Here is a 25,952-nt window from a genome sequence, read left to right as displayed (position 1 = left end):
ACTCACAGGCCTTTGGACGGGCACGGATGCCAGAGCCACTGAATGTGCGGAGGCGGGACTCCGTGGGATGTGCAGTGGAGCAATTTCTTGCTCCCCCGCGGTACAGAGCCCGGGTCCTGCAACGACACTGCTTTCTCACCAATCTGAGGACTCACTGTGCAACAAGAAGCAAACGTCGAGAGAGAGGAAATAAAACAAACAAACAAACAAACCAAAAAAAAACTGTTTAATAGGTGCAAGAACGACGTTCGCTTTCATGTTCCAGTGAATTTCTCGGACCTCACCGTTGACTAGAAGCGTGAGAGTGAGATTCTGATAGAGAGCGTGCTGCTGGATCCGCACGAGGACGGTGTATTTCCCCGCGTCCTCCTCTGCAACGTCCCGGATGACCAGGGAAGTCCCGTCCATGTGGTATCTGGAGCACTGCTCCGCTGCCACCCGGCCGTCCTTCAACCTGACAGGAACAAGCTGTGAGCCGTCTCAAAGTGCTCCATGACAACCTGCGTGTCGTTACTTGTCAGAGTTTACGAAAATAAATCATTTGGAACTTAAAAACACAGTTTTTTCTTAATATTTCGCTTATTGCACTTTTAACATTATTCTGCTTTCCAACCAGCAAATGTATTTTATTAGACATTTAGTTCATGTCCAATTAAATATTAAGGTTGAAATTATTAATTGGATTAATAATGATGAATTTATTACTATATTATTGTATTATTAATAATAGTCAACTAGCTTAGTAATCGATAGTTTTAGCTTCACCTGGTTCAAATTATGTAAAAACAAAACAAAACAAAACTCTGTTAAGCACATTTTCTGTTCAATCATTAATGAGTTAACCCAAAATCACAATCAATAGATCAACCATACACTGTAGTAACATTAATGTAGCTGCAGATGCATCCTTTTGCTACAAATATAGTCAAAAAATGTTACGTTATTGAATTTTAGGAAATAAAATGCTTGTTTTCTTCTCTAAAAAAGGAATTCATTTTTTTTAACATATTTTAATGTATTTCTAATATTGTTTAAAGTAATAAAGTAAAATAATTGTTAGTTGCAGCCCTACACAAAATAGTGCGATATTGTGAAGTGGACGGACAATCACGAATGGTTTTGAAATGTTTCTTTTTTTTTCTTTTTTCTTTTTTAATAAATAAACTGGAAAAAGTGCTGTGTACATTCATATTTAACCGCTTTGAAATTTCTGCTCATTTTTTTGTTTTCAAAACAGTAAAAACTTGGTAAGGATGGACAGAGAGCTCTTGTTAACACAAATTTGTTGAAGTCTCACCAGGTATCCTCAATCCGACTAACGAACGGACTTTGGTTAGGCCAAATATGCTTTGATCTCAACCCATTGCTCTCTGGCTGTGTGGTTAGAGTTGTTATCCTGATTGATGGGGAACTTCTGAGCAGCTTCACTTTGCTTGTCGATTAGCTTTCCGACAGCATCGCACTGCCACCACCATATGTGAGGCTAGGAGTGATGTTTGCATACAGCCCACTCTTTACTAACTTGGTCTTTTCTGACCAGAGCACCTTCTTCCAAGATGTTCCAACCTTTCAATTTAACAAGCTGAAAGGTTTAATTAGTAAACAAACTCTTTATTAATTTGGAAAAATCTGAAGGTAATTTATTTCTAAAGGTTTCAAACCAACGAGGATTGAATGCAACTGCGCTCCAAAAATTTTCAGACAAAATAAAAAAAAAACTGCTTAATTCAAAGTAAGAACAGTACAATTGCAGGATTTTTAAGGATTCCAGAGTTGCATGTTTAACTCGAGAAGGAAGCCTGGCTGATCCACATAACGAAAGCTAAAAATCATCCTTACCATACAACCTTGGGGGAAGGGAATGCCCGAAGTTTTGGGGAAAGTTTGTAGGATTTCTGTCCCGCTTGTACTTCCACCACCGATCCATTTCTAGGCTTCAGACGGATGAATGGGCGATCTGAAGTTGCAGAGACACGTTAAAATCCCATTCATTCATGGGTGACTCACCCAGAAAGCAGAAGTAAAGCTCATACTGCAACTCTTTTTGGAGAATTTGAACACATGAGTGTGGTCAGATCATCAAAATGTCAGGAGATAAAGAGGGACTTACTGTAGACTGTGACCACGGCTTTCTGCTGCTTGCTTTGCTCGCCGCTGGTGACCCGGCATGTGTAGACGCCGCGGTCCGACCGCCGGAGCTTCGGGATGGTCAGGATGTTGTAGAACAGCATGTGCATCGGGTGCTTCACCAGCCTTTTAAAGCTGGAGCCCGCATTGTTTCTCTGGAGGTTGGAGAGCAACAAAATTAACACGCTGCTCATCTGCATCCAAACCAAGTGCCGTGCAGTCAAGTTTAGTTTTTAAGGAGTTTTTATTTTCATCCATGAATGCTGTGCTGCATTTAAAAAACTACACATGTGCATAAATGTTCAGTTCAACTCAGATTGGTAATCTGAGCAGAATGAAACAAGGCTCAACTGTCTAATAAAATAAATCCCTGGCTGACTTGATAAATTAATAAAAATATTTTTATTCCCTGTTCTTCATTTATTTTAGCATCACTGGAATTAAATGTTGCCAATCCCTGTTGAAACTATTAATTGCAACCTTTAAGCAAACTATATTAACTTGAATTTAGCTGATAGGAGAGAAAAGTGGTGGGATGTGCCCTCTGTGGGAGGAGCTAAGAGCGAAAAATTTAAACAACAGTTTTCATGACGTACAAAGTCTTTTTTAAATGACTACAAAAAGCAAATAACTGATTTTAGTTCATATTGTTTCGTGTTTTAAAGGTAAACTTTGGACAAAAATCTGTATTAAATGTGATACTTTTGGGGATGTTTTATGGGTTTTTATTGATTTTGTTGGCACTTTAAAGATCTTAACAAAAATTGAGATTGTTCTGAGTGCTGTGAACTCCAGGTAAGATGGTGACTACTCATAAGTATCGCACACAAACCCGTAAACATTTATATTTTTCTTGTGTTTTATTCTTTACTCTGCATGAAAACAATCAATAAACCTCACACAGTCTGTCTGTCACATTTTAGGTCCCACAGACCGAGAAGTTAGGATCACAGTTTCTGCTGAGTCCCAACCAAAAGCTCTATTGTTTCCCGCTTGCGGCCGGCTGGAAGCAGCTCTGACCTTTCCAGGATAGTCCCAGGTGATGTTGACTCTAGTGTTCAGCTCTGCAGTGGCAGTGCAGTTCAGAGCCAGCCACTCCCCCTTCAGGGCCTGCACAGATCCGCTGGTGTTCAGGTAAACCTCTGTGATGTTACTCACTGAGAGCAATGAGTGGGGGAAAAAAACAACAACAACAACACAGAATAGTTTAGAGAACAAACCTCTGGAACATGAATTATGTTTAGAAAAGAGTGTTGCAGAGGCTGACCTGTTCTGTGCACAAAGTACACACGTGAGTTGTGCTTGACTCCGTCAACGACGGCCTCGCAGTGGAAGAGGCCGATGTAGGAGAAGTTGGGCGTCTGGATGGTGAAACCTTTCCTGCTGTTCCAGAGAATATTTCTCTGGTCTTGACTCAGCGGCCTGCTGTAATACTGCGGAGGAGGCAAACCGAGGAAGGGATCAATCACATGTGTTACTTCGCCACAGTGACACACTGTCATTGAGTAAATCTAATTTACTGATATGAGGAAAGGGAGAAGTCGAGTCACTACAGAATGAAATTCAGTGGCTTTGTGGTATTTATGCATGAAAACCGTGTCTTCAAATAGTATTCACTCCCCAGGATATTTTACCCTTTTTTCTTGGTTTTACAAAACCAATCATAAAAAATGTTGTATGGAAGAAAAAAAAATTCAGTCAAAGAGAAAACTGATTTCTGCAAAAGAATGACAAATAAAAACATTAAAAGTACAATAAGTGACTGCATAAGTCTGCATAAACTCTGTTTACTCCACGTATGCTGAGACTGCTAACACCCACTGACTGGACCTCTGCTGAATTAGGTCAGTCACTTTAAAGTGGGTGAATATTTACACTATCACCTATTTTATGTGAAGTACTTTTAGTTGTCATTTTTTGTAAAAAGCAGTTTCCATTTTGACATTAAACAGATTTTTTGGTTAAAATAAAATAATAATAAAGCCAAATTTTGTTGATTAAACATTTCAACACATTTATTGTTATAATCTGCAAAACTGGTGTGTCAAATTTGGATCAGGAAAGAAAAATCACCACGAGATGTTCATTCCTGTTAGATTTAACAGGGCTAAGAGACAAATATGGTTGTAATTTTCACTACAAGAAATTCTGGCTTTTATCCAGTGTCTTTCAAAAGTATGCACTTTGACTCGACCAGAAACATTTCTTCATTTTATTCATATTTTTTGTGATAAACCAAAACAAGTTGGAATGTGGAATGAAAACAACCCATTGATTTTAAAATATTTTACAAATAAAAGACTGATATTAAAATTTAGGTTAATTTTTATGTAAAAAAAAAACACAAAAAAAAAACAAAACAAAAAAACTCAAGCTTAGTCAGAATGGATGGAGAGCATATGCGTTTTGGCTTGAACTTTGACTAGGCCATTCTAATACATGGACATGTTTTGTCCTTATCTTTCCATCGCTGTATGTTAGTCCTTCTGCTTTCATTCAGTCTAAATTGTCTTCCTCTTAGCTCCATTCCACTTCCCACATTGTCCCACAGCATAATGTTGCCACTGCTGTGCTTCATGATGGGAAGGGTGTGATTCGCATCAAGGCCAAAAAAGTCATTTCTTCCACATGTTCACTGCATCCCTCACAACTTTCTTGGGAAGAAAAAAAATAACTCCTTTTGAATTGATTCGGGTTTTACCTTTATTTTAATTTCCCTTTAGTTTGCAGCTGATCTGTGACGGTCGCCTCATTTGAAAAACTCAAGTCTTTGGTTTCATAATTGGCCCCTTTGGTCCCCTCCATCTGGGAGAACAAATCTGGCATCAGGCTCAATGTTGGTTTTGTAAGTCTTCACCATGGACACTTGTGTAACTGGATAACCTTGTTGTTTTCTTTGAGGCAGCTACAAGGAAATGTTTTTTTTTCTGTGACATAGTGGAAGCTTCCCACCCTCTCTCAAGGGATTGGACCCCCCGTCACCAGAACCATCACACACACACACGCACACACACACACACACGCACACACACACACACCCACACACACACTTTCCCCATTCTTGGATCACCGGTGTGAACTAGCTGATATCCCCCCTCCAACAGAGAGAGGCGACCCTTTAAGACGCCGCTGACCTCTGTGCCCTCTCCTCTCTGTCCTGTGAAGTCGATGCTTCCCTCTACATCCTCCCTCTGAACCCAGTGACTCCCCGTCTAGGCACCCGGGTACCCTCTGTGCCCCTCTCACATCCGTCTTTCTCACCCGTACTGTACATCACAGAAGGGAGGATGGAGATTGGAGCGGTGGGATGGCGAGGAGGAGCAAAAGGCGTCAGGATTCGTGAAACGTGACTCCAGTCCATCTCCTTGCATCCTGTTACTACAGGATATAGACATTTGGACTGGAACCCCGGTTCAACTCCAATGTCCCAGGCCCGGCTTTCACGGCTTAAGTGAGAGAGCAGAGCCTCCTGGGCATTGTTCACGCTGAGAAGGGTCACAGCAGAGGCGCAGGCAGAGTGCAAAGTCCTTTCAGGAAAAAAACACTCCAGAAGCTGGGACAGGGAAAGACATTCCTGGTTCGGACCGGCGAAGCGTGGGGGGAGGCAGGGAAAGTTATTTTTAGACAAATTACTTTGTGGTTCCAAATACTTTGTCAGGAGATGGAGGCAGGACCAAAACGTGTGTGTGTGTGTATTTGTGAATGTGACATGCAGGGACCGATGTTGCATTTCCTGCAAACCAAATCCTAGACGTTTCTCTGGTCCTTCAATGACAGACAAAATAAAAAGACGTTGTTGTTGTATCAAGCTTCCAGACACTCAGGTCTTCTGGTTCTGGTCTGCTCTGCATCTCCAGAGGCCTGTGGAGTTTTTCCACAACTCTGAAAAAGTTACATTTTAGGTCTGATCAGAACAGCTTGTTTTGAAAAGTGCTCTGATCAGATTCGGTTTCTTGCATCTCTTCCATTAAGGTCGCAGTTGTGTGATGCATGACTAATAGTTGTCTCCACCTCAGCACAACCATAAAGCCAATGGGAACTCTTGCCATTTTTCAGATAGAAGATTAAACCATTGGCATGCTAATGTTCAAAGCTGCCTTCACCTTCTGCTGAACATTATTGCTCCTCACTACATTTAGTGCCGTGCTTGAAGAGAATAGCCTGCATTCTTGGGTCAACAGTAGCCAACTCAGCTTCCTCTGCCAGTCCTGCCATCTGTTTAAGGCATCAGATGGAGAAAGTCATCAGCTCTCATCCCTACTACTACCCCGAAGCCAACATCCTGTTTCCAGAGGTTAAAAAAAAAAAAACCCTGCTAACTGCGCTTGTCGTTTGATCGGAAGTCATCGGTGAAAAAACGGGCAAGGGGCACAAAACACGACCCACTCATGCAGACAACAAGCACTCTGAGCACTTCTCTCTACAACCCCCAACCCCTCTCCGCTCTTCACTCAGCAGTCAAGTGCCAACACTCACAAACATATCCGCACACACTTTCACACATATCCGCAAATGCACGAGAACAAATGGACACGCAAGCCTGATAGTAACTGGCTGCCAAGACCAGAACAATGTGGTGAATGATCTGGACGAGGAGAAACAACTGGATAGTGCGTTGTGTGTTTGCGTGTGTGTGTGTAAATGTAAACCCTGATGGAAAAACTGAGATGTTCACACACAGCGTGATGGGCGTGATAGAGCAGAGGAGGACAAAGTGTGACGTGAGATGAAAGGGACTTGGAAAGAGAGTCCAACTTGGCAAAATGTCCACATACTGAGGTGACTGACCTTGACCAGAGTGGCGGTGATGTTGGGGTTGGTGACTCTGCAAGGGATGAGCAGCGGCTCCCTCACCTTCATGTACAACACGGCCGGGCTCATGTCGGTGTGCTCCACAAACGGCTGCCGGCTGTCTGAAACCCAAACACTGCGGTCAGGAACACACATGAGAAACTCACAAAAAGAGCACAAAAACATTTGTCTTCCACAGCGTCAAAAACAAGCTAAATTCAAAGCAGCAGGCCGCTAAAATGGCATGGCACTTGATTCTAAGCAGCAGTAAAAGCTTCTAACAAACCTTAACAGGAAAGTTTCCTTTTTACTGAGATTCAGTAACGCACAGGGTGAATCGTTTAGGCTGAATTCAAATGGATGGCAGAAGAGTAAAGAGGGATGAGTATATATGCATGCCATATTTTTGAAGAAATGTCAAATTTTTTAAGGTACGGTGCCACACTCCCTATTTATCTCAGTATTCACAAATTCACTTGTTCAAATATTTTTTTTTCTGTGCAACACAGCTCCAAATTATTTGTGGAAAATGTGCCTATTTGTTTCATAGAACAAGAAGATGCTACTTAGGAAGCTGTAAAAACAGTCACAACACTTATCCTGGTAATTTTGCAATTGCATCAAAGGTGCAGGTAGTGCGCATATTTTCCTGTGTGAAACAGATTCAGTAACTCACAGGGTGAATTGTTTAGGCTGAATTCAAATGGATGGCAAAGGAGTAAAACGAAAGCTGAAAACCTGACATTTTTGCTTTTTACACCACTTTCCTTTTCCATTTGACAATATTTTTAATTGCAAACATTTTACATGTTCCATTTGTTTCATACAGGAAAATAATCACAAACTATGAAGGTAATTTTGTGATTGGAGTTGTGCTTTTTTATTTTTTATTTTTTGTCAAGGATGCTCTTGAACTAGATGTTAATTTTAGGCATCCCAAGAGACCCATCTATTGCAGAAATAAGGTTGCAACCTCAACAGAGAACCTCTGAAGTATGCCTCGAACTCCCTGACTACCTGGAAATGTGAAAGATTTTCTAATTTCTCATAAAATTGTCATGCCGGGCAAAAAATAGCTGAGACACACAAACAATCACACATGGACTTCCAAGTATTTTAACAATAACTGAAAACAAACAAGCAGACACTCGGTCCCCCACGCCCATTCAATCGAAACCCCATTCTGAAAAACGACAGCATGCTGTCAACAATAAACACACAGATTGTTTAGAAGCAATCAAACAGCCTGTCTGTGTTTGCTCCGCTTCTCTCAGCTCGCCTGCAGTCGCAGTTCTTTGCCATTCAAAGGTGTGGGTGTTACTTGCTGCATTGTTTGTGACCGTAGGGTGTTACTCAAGGAAAGCAAATCTCTGAACCTTCGAACAAAAGTACCCCAAGGACTAGTAAGACTGAACGCTTCCTTCTCCCGCTTTGATTCCTAATAGAAGGCTCAAGGAGGGAGGCAACGTCTGAACGGAGCGGCAGGCCAAGTCTGAGGCTTAATGGACATGGTGACCCGAGCGATTGACGACCCCCAAGAGTCCTTTTGGCCAAACAGTAGCATGCCCTGTGACCCTGGCATCGAGCCCAGCCCGAGCTGAGCAGCGTCACCTTCCAGGACAGGGAGGAGCGGGCCGGGGCAGACATCGTGCCTCCTCTGCCCCTGCATACCACTGAATCGCTGGCATCCATCTCATCCCGCTCAGTTCCACACACGCACACACACACACAGCCACCTTGGAGAGACACAGCAACATCTCCTCCCAGTACAACCCTCCCCTTCTGAGCCCTTTTCCCTCCTCCCCAAAGCACAGGATGCTCCAAGCAAGGCTGAGCAGAGCAGATAAGGCTGATGCCCTGGGAAACTCTGCCCAGGGCCCGAGCCTTTCAGCAGCTGGGCTATTCCTGGCCATGAGGTAGCACGTAAACGAAAGTAAAAAAGATTTTATATATAGCTGTAAGGGAGCCGGGCCTGTGAAGAGAGAGGAGCGGCCGGGGAGGAGGAACGGGGGTGAAACTGCGCCAGAGCCATCTCGGAGGATGTATTGTTGAGACAAACCGTGTTTAGATATAATTGATTCTCTGGCATTGGTCTGTATTTAGCACACACTGCATCCTGTTTAACCTGAGGGAATACACAATGGGCCAGAGGAGGCGAGGGGTTTCCTCGAGATGGTGAAAAGCTGCTAAATATGAAATCATGGACACCTCCTGTCTTACCTGTGACATATACATAGAGGGACTGCTGTTTCTGGGTCTGGTGCCTGTAGCGGCAGCGGTACAGTCCGGTGTGCCAGGCCTGGCTGCGGCTGACCCGCAGGTGGCTGCAGTAGTGCTGGCGCGTCTTCCCACAACGAGAGTTGACCACTTTCAATTGATCTCGGTCCAAGCCTCCGGGGAACGCCCAGGACAGCTCCCGGTCACCCCTGGACAGACGTTACACCGAGGTCAGTTTGTGCTGAGAAAACACTTTCATCTTGTCCCTGAAAACGTTCTAAGGATGGTTTACCATTCAGAACTGGCAAGGAGGAACATTTGCATTCAGTGGGCTTGAAATTAATATGTGAGACTTGGAGGTATAGCTTGGGATTTTTGAAGAGAGGTTCAGTTGGATTGTAGGCAACTGTCTGCGTGTCTTCATTTGGAAGAAAAACAAAATAGCTGCAATGTGACACTGAAGGTCCATGGCTACTCTGAGAGGCCAAACTGAACTTTTACCATCTTAAAACAAGTCAGGTCTCAAAAACAGAGTGGTTCATGCAATCTACTAAACCACTTTCACACAGGTTTTAGCTGTGGGACCACCGATAATCTACTGGGAAAATGTACCGGCAGCAGAAAGTGTTGCTGGTTTTTGACAAAGTACAAAAAGACTTTACTCTTTTCAGTGCCTCACTTTTATATTAGCTGCTTTGACTATAAATGCTGTCCAAGTTCCGTTTGTCAGGTTTCATAGGAAGCTCATTACTGATGCACCACAACTGCCCCCCATTTCCTATGCAGTGTGGATTGTTCCCTCTGTCTGGGAAGCCTTTGCTCCACTTTATGTCTTAAAACGCCAAAGAAACAATTTCACAAACACGTTTTGCAGCCCTGTGTACTACTACACTTACAAGAAACAAATAATCAGTTAAGCTAACAAATTAGCTATAGTTGTAACATTATACATATGGAACAGAGACCTGACGTTGTCTTTTAGGAGGTACTGCTTGTTCTTCTAATGAGAACTTCTAACCTCGTTTTATTTGCATTTTTAACTTCAATGCAAATAACTATCCTATGCAAACATGAGGGCAGCTTAAAGTACATACAGCTTAAAACTTGCTAAAAGTCTCTTAAATGCAAACTATCATCTTCAGCATCCAGAACCAACTAATCTGAATTTGCACTAAAATGATGGTACCAAGATAGTGTTGCCATGTCTAAATTTGGTTGTTTTTCAGATGGTAAACGGAGGAAGTAGCCAGGTACCACTGATGATCTTTCATTACATAGCAATCATCAGCTTCAGTTTAAATAAACGTCCAATTCAAAGCACCGCTTCCTTTGAGGGTTGGAGTTGTGTCAAGATGGTCGACGCCTCAAATTTGTTGGTGGCTTCATTTGGTTTACTTCTTAAACTAAATGAAGATGCAAAGAGAGCATTGCCAAGAGAGACATCAAGACCTTGCTTCAAAACTCTTGGAGCATTTCTTTAAGATCAAATTTCCGGTTTCTTATGTCTTCAAATGTGGAAAAGTGAGAACAATAAATTGCAGTAAGGAAAAGTTCTAAAAATTTACTCAATAAAGAAAAATTCAAAAAAGTTGGTTTCAAAGGTTCTCCTGAATCTAAAGTCTTAAAAGAGAGATCATGTTTATTTACCCAGGTCAGAGTTTTGTTGGTGACGTTGAGATCATTTTTTTCCACATCAGTTATCAGGTTCTTCTTTTTTTTTTTCTTCTTTTTTTTGGCTTCTGATACCTGAAACTCACCTGCATTTGACCTCCAAAGTTTTGTTGGCCTCCAGAACCAGCTGTGTGCTGTTGACATCCAGGACCGGGACGCCGAACCTCACCTTTGGCTCATTACCTGCAGACGTTGGAGAGAGAAACGAGAGAAGCATTGATTGTCTGCTCTCCAATCAACCAGGTCATGTGGAAATGCGTAAGCAGTGTCCCACTTGTTTATCGACTACAAGATTTTCTCCGCTTGATCTCATTCATTAGAGTTGAAGACACTCATCTGTCCGCCCTTCCTTCCTCAGAACATGGGAAACATCCATCCTTCACTCGGAAATAGATGACTCCCGTCACTGGCCCAAATCCCAAACGTCTTGTAACTCTGTTAGTGGTCAAATGGCTGCTAAGGCAGTTAGTTGAGTTATTACTTGCCAATTGTTCCCAGTGGATGCTCCATTTTAGTGTTACTCACAATGCAAGCACTTCCTGTACTATTTCCTTGGGTTTCTGAGTGTGATGAGTGTGAGGGGGCAGCAAACAATGACACAGAGTTAGATGAAGGGGAAGTTAGTGATCTCCCACATTTTTTTCGTTTTCTTTTTCGTTTTCTTTTGAGCGGAGGGCTTGTTGGCGGTTATGTTCATACGTCAGATTTTCTATTAAATCTTAAATATCTTTGCATACAATTAACATGCGGCTGCTGCATCCAGACCAAAGAAGATAAGAAAACCCACTAGTGATTAGTTCAGCATTCATTTTTCCAATGAGGGGGCGTTAGACTGTCATGAGTCAAGGTAATGAGTCTGCTCAGTGCTCAGACCACTGAAATTGGCCAATCACAGAGATCTTTTCGGAGGATACGCTTTACTAGTTACCTATGCCTCTGCGGGGACAGGTAACTATTGAAAATATTGATGCAAGCAAGAATGGCATCATCTTTTATTAGGAGCTTTAATAGATTTATGAAATGTTACACTTGATGTATAACAAGCCTACAAGAAAAGGGAAATGATTGGACAAGAATAAACAATAGTTGGGTTTCCTAGCACTTCCAGCTGGAAAGTCCCCACTTGAGGAATCTGAAACATGCAGTTGTTTCCTTTTTTAATTGAGGTCAGAACGTTAATAATCGACCAATAAGGCCCCAGCTTCTTTTCCCATCTGTCTACATGTAAAATTAAGGCTTCAAAGAAAATTGCTCTTTATATTGCACGTATTTGCGTCATTTTTGAATGTATTGCATTTTGTGTTAAATGTGCATGTCATTATGAAACTTTTTGGAAACGTAATATTATGCGTCATATTGGAAAATCTTGATAAATTAGCATAATCACGTACTTTTAAAATATGTATATATATATATATATATATTAACAGAAGAGCTGAATTTATTTAAAAGCCTTTAAAAATATGAAGACAACAAAACATAAAATTAATAATATTGAACAAATCATTGATAAATGATTACTCTACATATTTCTTATATTTAAATCAGTTTATTTTGTCTCTACTGGACTGTGTTGATTGATTAGATTCTGTATTCAGACATTATTTGGACTTGTTGTCTTGTAAAGTGTCCGGAGTTGGCATTTGTTGTGAAATGGCATTATCTGTGCATCCACATCAACTTCAAGAAACTTTCTTGACGCCCAAATATGTAAAATGTGCGTCCTACCATATAAATATATATATAAAAAACTAATTTATTTAGAGTTTTCTATAATCATTTATGTATCTATTAGGCTATATTAACTTTTTCATTCTCCAAATGCTTCGAACATTTTTCCAGAGATTTGGCAAATCGCATGAAATTAACCCCAAGTTCCTCTTCTGTAATTATTTACCTCCGGGTGATCGTGACCCCTCTTTCCTTTATATCAAGACCAATAGACTCAGGAAATAACGCGCTTTTGTTTCCATTCAGTTGGGGCCAAGCGCACAAGCAGCCGGAGCGCAGGGGTCCACGTTATCCAAACACTCCTTCACACTGGAGAGCGGTCATGTCCCTCAAAACGCTGCGCGCACAGCAGAGATCTACTCAGACTGAACAACCAGTGTTTCAAATGACTGATAAATCTGGACGCAGATTATTCCATTAGTGCGCATGTTGCTTTCTGCCTTGTTTTCGTTGTTTGAAAACAAGGCAAACTTGTGCGCAAAGCTTCGTTAGACACGTTCTGACTTCATGTAGATGTATCGTGTTTATGTAATAATAACCAGTGGTTCTCCCCTGCTTACTTCTTAAAACATAAAGTGAAGAATTCTCTCACCTTTTCCAAAAGCGCCGTACAATCCACAAAACAGGCAGACAAGAATAAAATGCATCATTTCTGTTGAATCCGACGCAGCAATCTCTCAAATACAAAACACAAAAAAAGTTTTATCCTTGCTGCTGCTGGTGTTACCCTCCCTCCACGGTGGCGCGGCGCTGCGGGCTGTTGCGCTCATGCAGGACTGTTGAGTCAGTGAATGGAGACGGTGAGTTTCCTGAGGCTGGCTGTGGGAAATCACGCAACAGGACGCCAAGCTTTAACTCCAGTGCAACTTTTTCCCATCGTTCTGGATTGCGTTGCCACTTTATATTGTTCCCACACTGCGGTCACCGGATGGTGGACTTATGTTACGTCCACTGACACACCCACTGTGCGTAAAAGGAGTATCCTCCCAGTCCTGAGTGGTCAAGTGATCAGTGTGATGCTGATGAGAAAATATTATGGCATCTAAGCGAATCAGTTTTATTGAACTAACTGTTAAAGTTGCATTCTGCCCAGTCTGTATTAGGGAACCTGACGATGATGATGATGATTATAAATGCATGCAGGTTGCATCATGAACCTGCTCTGCGCTCCCGTCTTGCTCCCTTGATTGGTAGACGGGCTGAGCAGCACGTAGGCACCGGGAATGTGCGATTCGCTTCCTCAATCATCAAAATGACAGATGAGATTCTCACATTGCAAACGGAAAATGCCTTTAAAAAAACAACAAAAGAATAAAAACAGTGCCACATGCATGCGAGCGAAAGCGCGAAGTGCACGTAGATGGTTCTGCAAACACTGATGTCATCACAGGACAGTTCAGAAGGCGGACGTTATTCAGTCTCACAAAAAGGACCATTCAGATTAAAACTGAGCAGGAAGAAATAAAATTTTAAAAATTCCCTAATGGGCCTAAAAGTAAAGGAGATTTGTGTAAAATGGTAAATGCGGACAAGAGGATGTTTCAGTAAAAATGGGCTGTTTTTAACAGAGAATAAAAAGCAAAACGTTTTAGTCAAATCCTGCATCCTTCTTTCTGCAGAATCAGCTTTCATCATCAAAAACTTTTATAAGCAGCTGCGGTATAATATGCACAAAATGCTTGGTTGCAGCTCTTTTTCCAGGTCATCCTTACCCTGACCTGGAATGTGATCATCCTGTGCAGGCTGATTAACTCATGTGACAAACAGGGAAGTATTTCTCATACCTCTAACTAAACAGACATTTCCTTAAAAGCTTTTAAGGCAAATCCTTTGCATATTTTCTTGTCTCTGGTGTGAAATTCACATCCAAGATGGCTCTGCATTCTGATGAGCAGCTTTCTTGGAGTAGAAATGCTTACAGAACTTTTAAAAAAGTTTTTAAAAACAAGTCAAAAGCAATATATGTATATATATATATATATATATAAAAACAGCATAGTGTCATTACATATTTTATGAAAAATTGAGGTGAAAATACATGTACTGGGTGTGATATGTTATTTTTTTGATGGTTCAAATTATCAGAAGTCTTTTAATTCCAGGAATGTGACAGCCCACGTCCTGTGCGTGTCAAGCTGCGACTCCAGCTGCTGCAGGAGATTTCTAAATCTCCCCCAAACTCTTGAATTGAACCTGATGGTTGTAAACTAATTTTTCCTTCCACTTAGCTCCCTATGAATCCATTTAGAGAGCGAGCTTCTTTAGCAATGAGCTTGTGAGGTTTGAACTCCTCGTGACTGTCTGCTTGACAGTTGTGAAGTTAGCCGTCTTGCATGCCTTATCATAACATTCCCTAAATTTCTGTAAAATTTTGGGTTCATACCTATATACTACATTCATAAAAATTGGAAAAAGAAAAAAAAAAAACCAAAAAACCCAAATGCATGGAATACATCAATCTACAGGGAAGGTATCTATATTAGTTTATGAACTAAATTATACAAATCAGCTTGAATTAAGTTTTAATTCATTGAGAAATCACTTTAGACCTGCCAGCAATTAGTGATACGAGCTGAAACACCAGAGAAGAAGAAAAAGAAAATGAAAACATTTTCCTGCAAAAGAAGTTTCACTTCTGATTTTACTCGTTTTAAGCAGCAACTACTTGTTGTTTTAAAAGATAAAATAAGTTACAGGATGGCAGACGTGCTCTTCTTATCGAGTTCCTCCTGCATTTACAGAGTATATTCAACATGTAGCTATGGCTCAGGTACACATATACACAATACACAAACAAAACAAATATACAGTACAGGAAGTCATCAGTACACAGTAATATTACAGTACGCAGACAAGTGGATTAAACACATCTGGAGACGACTTTTTCCACATACGAGCGAATAAACAATTTGTAATAAAAAACAAAAATAATAATTTTGACAGAATTGAAAGTAATGGAGAGTAGAGTTTTTACTGGAAAACATCTGCCCAGATGATTCACTCTTGGCGCTACTTCATAAATCGCTTCCATATAAGAGCCGAGCGTCTGCTGGGGTTTTTGTTTCCTTCTCAAGCTGTTTGCTTCTGCACTTTAATTACAAATATGGCAAAAGTAGCTTCATATTATATAAACTAAGCAACAAAAAACATACATACTGAGCATCGTGGCTATTGTGTAATAAAGTCATTTAATGTTACGATTTATTACATCCATGTATTCCAACATATTTGAGGTTTTGTCACAAACTCCTCGTTGAAATATGGAGAGCTATGTTTGTTTTAGCATATAGCTTTAAATTAATTTCTTTATGATAGCTGAAATATTGACCAGCAGTGTAATTGGTAATAATATACCCCAAATTCAAAGTTTAAGGGACTATTTAGATGTTTGATGTGGGGTTCTGTGGGGAGGTCTTCACAGACTTCTGCTGGAGTAAAAACTGTCAAATGCAACAACAAAGTTTCATAATTATTATCAACATATTCATTTTCAAGACATGCAAATAAATAAGAAAATAATGCTTCCATGAAGTGCTGTATTTTGAATTTCTTTTCAATCAAGGGTAAGACGGAAGAAATTGAATTTAAAGTAGCTGTTAGACTTTTTCAAGTTTCTGCAAATTCACAAACAAACAAAAAAAAATCCAGAAGAAAACAGTAAATCAGTTATCGCGGTAACATTACAGTACACACACGAATCGATAGATGAACATCTGGTGACGACTTTTTCACATTAAATACAAGAAATGACCTTTAATTTGGTGGGGGGAAAAAAACATGTTTTGAATATTGACAAGATGAGAATTGAGGGCCATGGTTAAAATAGGCTTCAATGAGATTTTGCTAGAAACAATGTAGATGGTAAATATCTATCCTGATCATTCAAGTTTGGCAGAGACTAGTTAACATGATAAGGAAAATTATCAGCAACTGCAGCAGCAGGAGCAGAGCGATAGCGAGGCATAATGTTTTAATAAGAAACAAGACAACATGGACTCTTACAAACAAGTTGAGTAGTGAGAAATTTCTTCCATATTCAGACATAGCACTCTTTTTTCATATAAACGAAACAACAAACACATACAGTAGAAACTCCTTTGCAACTTTGCAGTAAAGTTTCTGCAAACTTAGGGTTGTTCAGAAAATTATCTGTAAGTAAGATACTGACTACTTTAGCCTCTCCACAGAACCCCATTCAAAAAAAAAAAAAAAAAACTAGCTGTAACATTTTGATATTGTGTTTACACTTGAAGTTCATTTGCCAATCTAATCAAGTATAAAATAAATGTATGTTCATGTCAACATTTTGTTTCTTGCAGATTGTGACGATGCTGGTTGGTTTGTGGCACTGAACAAATTCCCAAAAAGTGACTGAACAAAAATGTGGCGGTCAGTACTCAAACCACTGCCTGCTGAAGTTATTTCCTCGTCAGAGTCTCATGTTTTGTCAGACCTGACCTTTGGTCTGCTGGCGGATCCAGTCGGTGAATTTGACCACCTGGGTATAGACGCCGGGCCGGTTCTGCCTCGCACAGCCTTCGCCCCAGCTGACAATCCCTGCCAAGAACCACCGTCTTCCTCGCTCCAGGCACACCAGCGGACCACCTGAATCCCCCTGAGGAATCAAAAGACGTGTCAAGGTGGTAATATTAAGTTTTCACATCTTGTTAAAAAAAATAAATAAAATCCACCAGGTTATTACACTGTTTGAGCTGTTTATGAATGTATTCACTTTGCTTTGATCTATAATTTAATTTTCTTATCTTCTCCTATTTTATGTCGTTTTTGTTGTGCATCACTTTGATCAGCTGCGATTGCTGTTTTTAAAAGTGATTCACATATAAAATGGTTTATTATGGCAATGACTAGAGATGGATCACGTGGTCAATTACAATTACAGCATGATGTTTAGTGATAAAAAGTCAAAATAAAATACATATGCTTTCAGAAAGTCTGAGTTAGAATTAATTGGTGAAAATATCCTGCTTCACTCCTGAATTATAACAAACATGTTTTATTGATATTTGACAAATTGATTAAGAGGTAAGGTTGCTTTCTGATAAATCATAGTATATTAGGCATTTGACTTGATCAGAAAAAAATATATAGTTCCAGTGATTTGATCAGTGTCTTGCCAAAACCTCTTAGGAATAAGATGTTTACTGGGAACATAGTGAAAGATACAATGCACAGAGTTTTAATATCCATAAAGAGATAACCCTGCACCATCTATGCCATGTAAAAGAGCAGCTTAAGACAGTGCATTGTGTCACTAAAATGTAAATAATCAGATTTGTCAGGATCAAGGGCATGTTCTCAGATCCTTTTATTAAATTGACCAACCTGGCAGGCGTCCACACCTCCCTGCAGGTTTCCTGCACACAGCATCCTGGGAGTAACAGCATCGTCGTACAGCTTGTTGCAGACTTTTCTATTAATAATTTTCACTGAAGCTTCTTGTAAACGAGATGCCAGTTCACCTTGAAATAATAATAATAAAAAAACTAAAGTAAGATGTTCACGATGCCCTGTAACGATGCCCTGTAACGATGCTGAGCAACTGAACTTTAAGTTCAGTTGCTCAGCAACTGAACTTAAAGTTCAGTTGCTGAGCAGCTCTTACCGTCCTCCATGAGAACGCCCCATCCCGTGACAAAGCAGCTCGTCCCAGTGGTGAAGGTGTGTGAGGAGGCAGGGACACACACCGGCTGCACCAAGTCGTTAAAGAAAACTGGAGCGCTGAGCTCGAGAAGGGCGATGTCGTAGTCAGACGTGAACTGGTCATACTGGGGGTGGAGCAGGATCCGACGGATGAGTCTGGTCGCTCCTCCGTGGTTTCCCCTGGTCATCACACGCATGCCGAGGTAAGCCCGCCACGCACGAGCGTCAGAGTACCTGCAGACACAACGAGCGGGAATGCAGCATGTAGACGTGAGGCAGGAAGATGAGCCGAGGGGTTTCTGTCGTCTTTCTCACTTAATGGCGTCAGAGTCTTGGAAGCAGTGCGCTGCAGAGATGAGCCAGCGACTGGAAACCAGGGTGGCTCCACAGACGTGGCCGTAGCGCTCCATCTGTAGGCTGACCTGCCAGGGCCACGACCCCAACACAGCGTCAGACCCCCCCACTATCTTAGTCCGCTTCTTAGGCCTGGTGCCACATCCTATCAGAAACAAAACAAGACAAAAACACTCTATAAGAACTTCACCTTTTACAATGACAAAGCTGAAAAAAAGTGGGAAGTCCCGAGATGTACCACAGCGCAGCTCGTCAGAGCCGTCGAAGCAGTCTTTAACTCCGTCACACTCAGGGTTGACCTTGCTGACACATTTTCCATTAGCACATTTGTAGGACGCCACGGAGCAGCTCTTGAGATCTGAAGAGAATGAGTAAGTTTACTCCTCCAGAAATACGGTCGGTGTCAAACAGCAGCGCTGACGTAAACGCTCACATGCTCTGGTGCAGTTCAGTTCGTCACTGCGGTCTTTGCAGTCGATCACACCATCACACACAGATGACTTTGGTAAACACACCTTGTTGGGACAAACGTGGTAGCATTTAACTCCTGCAAAGCACAAAAGAAAAAGAGGGAAAAAAAAGCAAAACCAGTCAAACAAAACAACAAGTGCCTGCTCTCTTTGGTACATTATAAGTGTGCCTGCTCACCACAGCTGCCTTCCTCGCTGCTGTCAGCACAGCTGCTCTGACCAACACACTGGCTGCTCTGAGGTTTGCACTGTCCGTTCCCACAGAGCACTTCCCCAGGCCTGCAGGATGCTGATTGTTTCACATTAAGGTGCAGAAACAAAAGCCAGACACATTTTCATGAGACTTTACAATGTACAAGTGTGTTTTGCAGTTAGACACAAGAATGTATGTACATCAATTATGAATAAAACACATATTTTAGGGATGTGAAGCAGTTAAGCTCCACAGAGTTCATATTGGAGCCATCTAAAAGTTGCAGGACACCGGCCCTGGAGGACTGGAGTTTGGGACCAAAAGTTTGACGCACATTAAGGTAACATTTTTTTTCTGTTCAAAGTGAAGTTCTTTGAACAGAAAACAACTGTTCAAAGAACTTTTCTTTTCTTCTCTTTCAGTGACACTCACAGCATTTAGCTTCATCCCGTCCATCTGAGCAATCCTTCACTCCATCGCAGACCTTCCTCAGAGGGATACAGCGTCCGTCTCCACAGCGAAACTGGCGAGGGCAGGCTTGCAAAAACACCAAGTGAAACTTGAGAAGTGTTGGTTTTTTTACTTTATTAAACTGTTGACAATTAAACAAAATATGCTCTTAATAATATTTTGTTTGTGCAAAATGTATTAAAATTTGCCACCATCTGTCACAAATGTGTAGAGTGGAGTGAAAGGATCCAGTCTGACTTACTGCCCTCTGGAGAGAAAGCTCGGTACAGCAAGTAGAATCCCTGGTTGGTGAGAGATTCATCAGAGTGGAAGTGGATGGAGAGAGGAGAGGAGTACACTCTCTTTCTGCCGCTCTCTGACAGGGGATTACACAGCCTGGATGTGAACAGTAAGATGCTCATCAGACACGAAAAACATGAAGCACATAAGACATTTTAAAGGCAGTTACAGAACGACACTCCTCAAACATTTCCACATTTTGTCCCATTGCGGCTATTTAAAAAGTGGTAAGTATTTGTGTAGTGGAAGGAAGTTTTCACAGTGTGGTTTAAATTTGTATGCAAATATCTGAAAAGTGTGGTGTATTTTATTTTATTTTTTTATTTCCCTGCCAACAAATTGTTGTACCTGAGCTGTCGTGTTCCTCAACTCCTTCAGAGATATTTTGATTACTTCTCTGATCTGTGTTTTCCTTGTTTTACCGGTTTAGGTTTGTTGCCATGTTTTGGTAACTTTGCTATTACATCCTTCTCATTTTCAAGTGACTGATTGGTGTTAAAAACTTCTGTTATTTTTCTACTAATGTCCTCTAACAAAACATCATCACAAAGCATTTAATCCCAGTCTTTATTGGGATTAAATTACACACAGAAGGACGTTTGTAGAGACTTTTGTGATTTTTATTTAGAGCTATTAGAGTAAAAGGGGCTGAGTGTAAATGTAAACCAGTTTCTTAAAAAAATTGTGCATCAATATTCTTCCACTTACGCAGTACTATGAATTGATCTACTATATTGAATTTTGTGTCTGTAATGTGACAAAATATAAAAAACGTCTAACAAATTAACATTTTCAAAGTGCTCAAGCTTCACAACTCACTTAACCCCTGCAATGTCCAGCCAGTCCTTCTCACAGCCATCAGACGACGGGGAATCTTGAATATCTAAAGTCACGATTGTCATCGAAATCAGATATCCTGGCACAGGCACCTGGTAAAGTAAACAGCAAAGTCCAAACGTTACAATTCAGGTTAGAATGTGTGTGAGCTGCCAGACTAAGGGAGGGTTTCCTCCCTCTCTGCTTCTTCTGTTAATAAATGCTGAAACTCGAATGCTTTAGCGGTGATGTTCAGCTCACCCGTAGAGTCCATGTGCAGTCTATGTTAGGAGGATAGAAGGAGGGGTAGTAAGGTGAGGAAATGGAGCCGTTCCATGAAGAAATCGAGCCTCCACAGCCTGCAGGGGGCGACGTTAACATGAGGAAGTTCACCAAATTAACAGCGGCATCAACGTTAAATACTATTCTACAAGTGGGAATGAAATAGTAGATAAGGTAGCCCTGAAACATCAGGTAGTGTAGTCTCATTTTGAGCTACCTGTCCTACCTGCTTTTGGGATGGCTTGAAAGTAAGCTTTGAAGATTGCTCCATCTTTCTGCCTGCTAAAGGAGAAGGTGACCAACATCACATTCCCCGAGGAGGTCAGCTTCATGACCGGAGATGAGCCTGACACCGGCAGGCCGCACCATCTGAAACAGTTCAATATTTAACCATGGCGGTTTAAAGAAAATACAGTCTGAAGAAACGCATGTCCAAATTCACAAAACGCTCCAAACCTGGCAATGATCTTGTTCTGCAAAGGAAGCAGGAAGTCATAGGCAGAGAGCTTGTGGGCTGTGCAGCTTCCGGGCGTGGCACCCTGAAGCGTCAGGACAACCAGACGCACAACGTGACCCGAGGGCACGCGCAGACGCCACTGGTAGTATGGCTTCTTGGGACTCACAAGACTCAGGGTTCGGTTGTTCCCGTATTTAGCGTAGAGATCAAAAGATATTGCTAGAAAGTGACAGAAGGATGAAATTAACCAGATGAAACCCAACTGGTGATGTGATGGTGTTTAATTGAAAAAAAAAGAAAAGAAAAAGATGTAGAAGGATGCAAAGATGACTTCCTGTCAATTTTCCACAGGAAATCTATACACCCCTCACCTTGAAACCCAAGCTGCCATTTTCCTCCCTGGATGCTATTTGGGTTTTTCATTTTGTCTATTCTGTCTTCTGAATCAGAATCATCAGAGTCCAAGTCTGCAAAGACACACAAAGCAATCTAAAAAAAAAAAAAAAAAAAAATTCTGCAGCTCATAAAGTTTTATTACAACATGCAGTAACGAGCTGTACCCAGCAGGGGGAGCGTGTCGTCCTCCTGCTCCATGTAGTAGTGCTGCTCGTTGCGGCTGTACCGCACCACCTTGTTGGTGCCGGGGAGTCTCCGCTGCAGCCTCTCCGGGCTGGAGCTCTGGATTTCCAGGGCCACATTGTGGGGGGCTGAAAATTTACTCCAGTAGAAAACACCGAGCCCCTCCTCTCCTTCACTGTCACACAAAAAGGAAGTAAGAGGATTGATGCTCTAGAAAAGGAGGGCGCTTTCATTCTTTCTTGAACTTAGACTCGGCTCACCTGAAGGCAGTAATTCCTGAGCGGAGGTAGTAAGAACTCCACGGGGTAGAGTCGTAGAGTTTAGAGAACTGTTTTAGGGAAACACAGAGAAGTGGTTATGCAACTTTTTCACAGTTTCTATAGCTTCAAACACGATCTAATAAGTATTTTATTGGGATTTTGTGCACATGGTGTTTTGTACTTATTTCAAAAGGTTCATGTTTGGTCTCCACCATTCTTGTCTTCTTTCACATTTTTCCCTTTCTGCGTTGTTCTACATCGTTCCACTTACAGTCAAACAAGGATCTTCCACCTGGATTTTATTTAGTGGTATCAGAGTGAAGGGGACTGAATACATTTCCACAGCACCTTTGCAGGTTTTCATTGTAAGGTGCTACATGTTAAGTTTATTTGAAGAGCATATTCACAACAGTGCGGTTCGAAGTGCTTTGCACTTTAAAAACATAAGACAAGAAATAAACATTACATTGTGTCAAATCCTATCACAAAAATCATCAAGCAAATATATATTGATCAATGTTCCAGTTATTATTAATCAAAGGCAGCAGGTGGGTGTTTAGGATTGATTTAAAGGAACTCGGTGTTTTGGCTGTTTTGCAGTTTTCTGGAAGTTCGTTCCAGATGAGTTGAGCATAAACGCTGAGTTCTGTTTCTCCGTGTTTGGTTCTGGTTCTGGGGATGCAGAGCAGATCACAACCAGAAGGTCTGAGAAATCTGACACAATGACAGCATAATAAGTGACAGCACTCTGTAAACACAACTGAGACGTTACCTCGTTTCACAGGAGGTTACATAAATACCAAACTAGGCTGATTCAGAGTTTGGGAATTCCCTTCTATATACCTGACCTTTTGCTCCAAAAATCAGCCTCTGGCCCCCGGATGTTATCTTTGTCCTCCTGTCATCCCACCTTGCCCTACTGCCCTGCCCCGGTTGGTTCATCCGCTCTCTGTAGTGTGCTGCACACATAGTGGCCAATTGTCTGAAAGCTTCACAGACAATGTTTTTATTGAAGGACTGCTCTTCCTCTCACTCTCGCTGCCCGGGCCTCGCGGGCCTCACAAATGCCAGGCTTGTCCTCGGCCCCTGAAAGGACCCGATCCCTCGGGGTGCTGTTGACTCACACACACTATGCGCAGCTCCTGTTTCAGCTTTACATTTAACACCACCAGAGAGAGACACAGAGAGAGAGACAGAGCGAGGCAGAAGAGGGAAGAGTACAAAAAAACAGACATGGGAGGATGGAGGAGATAAGGAGGAGACACACAGGCAAGAATGTGAGGAGAGAGAGGAGAGGGAGAGGGCAGCAGTGTTTTTGAAAGTGACATTAAAACACTGGTGCTGTGTTGTAACGAGGCAAATTAAAAGAAGAAGAAGAACCACATACGATTCAGAGGGAATGCAACAACAGACCAGCTCAGCATTTCCACTTACATAATGGTCCAAAGCCTGAGCCTGCAGGCGGAACTGAGGGGAGGCGGGGTCGGTCAGCTCTAATGAGAAGGTCAGGTTTGGGAACTCTACGCTGCTGCCCAGGAAGAACACCGAGCAAGACGGAGCTGGGGAGACAGGAACGCCGGAGATATGAGACTGGCGTGGAGCGAGATTAAAAATAAAAAAAAAGTTCAAGGATGCAGGAGAGGTAAACGTCAGAATCTAAACTCACATGTTAAATAGTTGAGAGTCAGTGTAATGGCAGCAGTGAAAGGTAAAAATGGTAGGAGGCCCAACACAAGCCTCCTCCAGGAGCAGCACGATGACGCTGCCTGGCTCTCCGTCTTCTGTCCCACCGGACCCTCGGACTTTGGCAAGGAGGGGTCAAGTGAGCCGGTGGACTGCTTTAACTCCCCATCTCTCTTTTAGGGCACAAGATATGAAAGAAAATGAAAGAAAATGAGATCTTATACAATAGATCTACAGAGTGTAACTACAGCATCCATAAAATTAATTAATGATCTGAACAAGGCAGTGATTCTAGGCTTTCTCAACACTGGTCCTCAGGTTGGACCTACTGTAATTCAAATGATTACATGCCACCGAGTGCTGCAAAAGCCTGTCAGTCGGCCATCCATTTAAGCCACGACTCCTCATAAGGCAAAAACACAAAACATGCAGAACCGCTGCTCTGGACAACAAAAAACTCATTTCACTAAGCTCTCAAAAGCATTTGGTTGCATCTTTGAAAAAAAAAAAAAAAAAAACAACTGGTCAGACTCCAACTGTGAACAAACGGCTGACAAATTGTTTAATAGACTTGCCAAGAAAAGCTAAAAGTATCTCCTCTATCTTTCTGCATGAACCTAAAGATGTTGAGAGATCAATTCTAGGGCCACTTATACATCACAGTGAGCAGGTAAAATGATGCTGACACCTGATGTAGGGCATTAAATACTAGATCCTGTTTATATGCAGATGATACTGTGAATTACATATTTTTTCAAAACTGGAACAGTGACAGTATGTTTTGTCTTTTCTGACTTCAGCCCTTATTTTGTATTTGAGGCTGACTAGATTCAGTTTCATCCAGTTACTAAGCATGATGCTGGACGCCAGGTTATGGGATTATTATTACACCTTGGATAATTGAACAGCAATATTTCCAACTTTTTTTCCCCTTTTTGCTAGCACCAAAATATTAGGGTCTTTTCTAACATTTTCCCAGTTTTAGAAAAACATCCAAACAGTCTTGCATGTTGAGGATGAAGACATGCAAGACTTAAATTAGAGACACTTAAATTTCTCCTGAAGTTGTCAGCAGTTGTTCAACAACGACTATTCTCACCTATTCTCACCTTCACTCCTGCATTCAGTTTACAATTTTGCTAATGTTTAGACACCAGCTTTAATATCTACTCATGTTGCTTCTTATTGACATCTGAGCATAGCAGGAGAGCGGTGAATAAAAAGGGACCTCAAAATCAATGAAGACTAGATTTTATAACCGTACAGGGAGTGATTTACTGACTGCAATGATGTCGATGTCTACACTCTAGTGATTCCCTAAAACATTTAAGAGTTGGTGATATTCTCTGGGGGAAGGAAAGCATGCCTGAATGGTTCTGCTTTCCCACGGCCTGCAATGTCAGCACTCAGTCCAAGTGTCACAGGCAGAGACCCCTGTGGATTTCACAATTAAATGCAGTTCAATTAGTTTGATGGGTCGTAAATATGATTCCCTTTCCAATGCAAAGTTAAATATCAACGGCAGGCGGTGACAGAATGAGAATAAGGGGAGACATCCAGAGTGCAAAATGTCTTTGGAAGCTTTTCATCTGCAAAGAAAGGTTCTTAGTGATGACTTACCTGTGTAGCTGGACAGCCAGAGTGTCCGTGTGCGGAGACACAGTACACCTCACAAGTTTTGCTTTGGGGCAGAGTCCACATAGCACAGTCCAGTTTAGCTCCAGAGAGGTGACTCGCAACAATACCTCGGACATAGAAACGATGGAGAGAGGGAGGGAAAGAGAGGAAATCCCCACTGTTGCTTCCTCTGACCAAAAAAAAAAAAAAAAAAAAAAAAAAAAAAAAGGGGAAAAAAAAAAGGGGAAAAAAATTAGGGGGGGGGCCCACAAACCCGGGGGGACTTACCCCCC

General features: G+C 41.6%; 2 protein-coding genes across 3 annotated transcripts in view; both read right to left on the bottom strand.

Moving 5' to 3' along the window:
• flt1 (fms related receptor tyrosine kinase 1) overlaps positions 1 to 13,427 on the bottom strand; it is a 34,790-nt gene extending 21,363 nt beyond the window's left edge. For both annotated transcript variants that reach the window (XM_015058407.1, XM_015058409.1), the window contains exons 1-10: positions 13,130 to 13,427; positions 10,893 to 10,989; positions 9,139 to 9,344; positions 6,916 to 7,040; positions 3,395 to 3,560; positions 3,148 to 3,284; positions 2,111 to 2,282; positions 1,840 to 1,957; positions 285 to 454; positions 7 to 154 (exon numbers count right to left, since the gene is read on the bottom strand). In XM_015058407.1, coding sequence (XP_014913893.1) covers positions 7 to 154; positions 285 to 454; positions 1,840 to 1,957; positions 2,111 to 2,282; positions 3,148 to 3,284; positions 3,395 to 3,560; positions 6,916 to 7,040; positions 9,139 to 9,344; positions 10,893 to 10,989; positions 13,130 to 13,187 — 1,397 coding nt within the window. In that variant the 5' untranslated portion in view covers positions 13,188 to 13,427. The remainder of the gene's footprint in view (positions 1 to 6; positions 155 to 284; positions 455 to 1,839; positions 1,958 to 2,110; positions 2,283 to 3,147; positions 3,285 to 3,394; positions 3,561 to 6,915; positions 7,041 to 9,138; positions 9,345 to 10,892; positions 10,990 to 13,129) is intronic.
• A 1,720-nt stretch (positions 13,428 to 15,147) lies between these two features.
• LOC106963475 (suppressor of tumorigenicity 14 protein homolog) lies at positions 15,148 to 25,796 on the bottom strand. Its single transcript, XM_074527719.1, is given in 20 exon segments — positions 15,148 to 17,152; positions 17,881 to 18,017; positions 18,161 to 18,432; positions 18,514 to 18,697; positions 18,791 to 18,910; positions 18,986 to 19,099; positions 19,201 to 19,311; positions 19,648 to 19,752; positions 19,928 to 20,061; positions 20,785 to 20,894; positions 21,043 to 21,140; positions 21,290 to 21,432; positions 21,520 to 21,739; positions 21,892 to 21,987; positions 22,081 to 22,274; positions 22,360 to 22,427; positions 23,794 to 23,918; positions 24,026 to 24,215; positions 25,663 to 25,766; positions 25,769 to 25,796. Coding segments are annotated over 20 exon segments (2,721 nt in total). The 3' UTR covers positions 15,148 to 16,984.
• Between the last annotated feature and the right edge of the window lie 156 nt (positions 25,797 to 25,952).

This window comes from Poecilia latipinna, unplaced genomic scaffold, assembly GCF_001443285.1.
Source record: "Poecilia latipinna isolate Pla-1442-1.1 unplaced genomic scaffold, P_latipinna-1.0 Scaffold1539, whole genome shotgun sequence".
Classification (NCBI taxonomy): Eukaryota; Metazoa; Chordata; class Actinopteri; order Cyprinodontiformes; family Poeciliidae; genus Poecilia; species Poecilia latipinna.
This window is presented reverse-complemented; position numbering and strand designations above follow the sequence as displayed.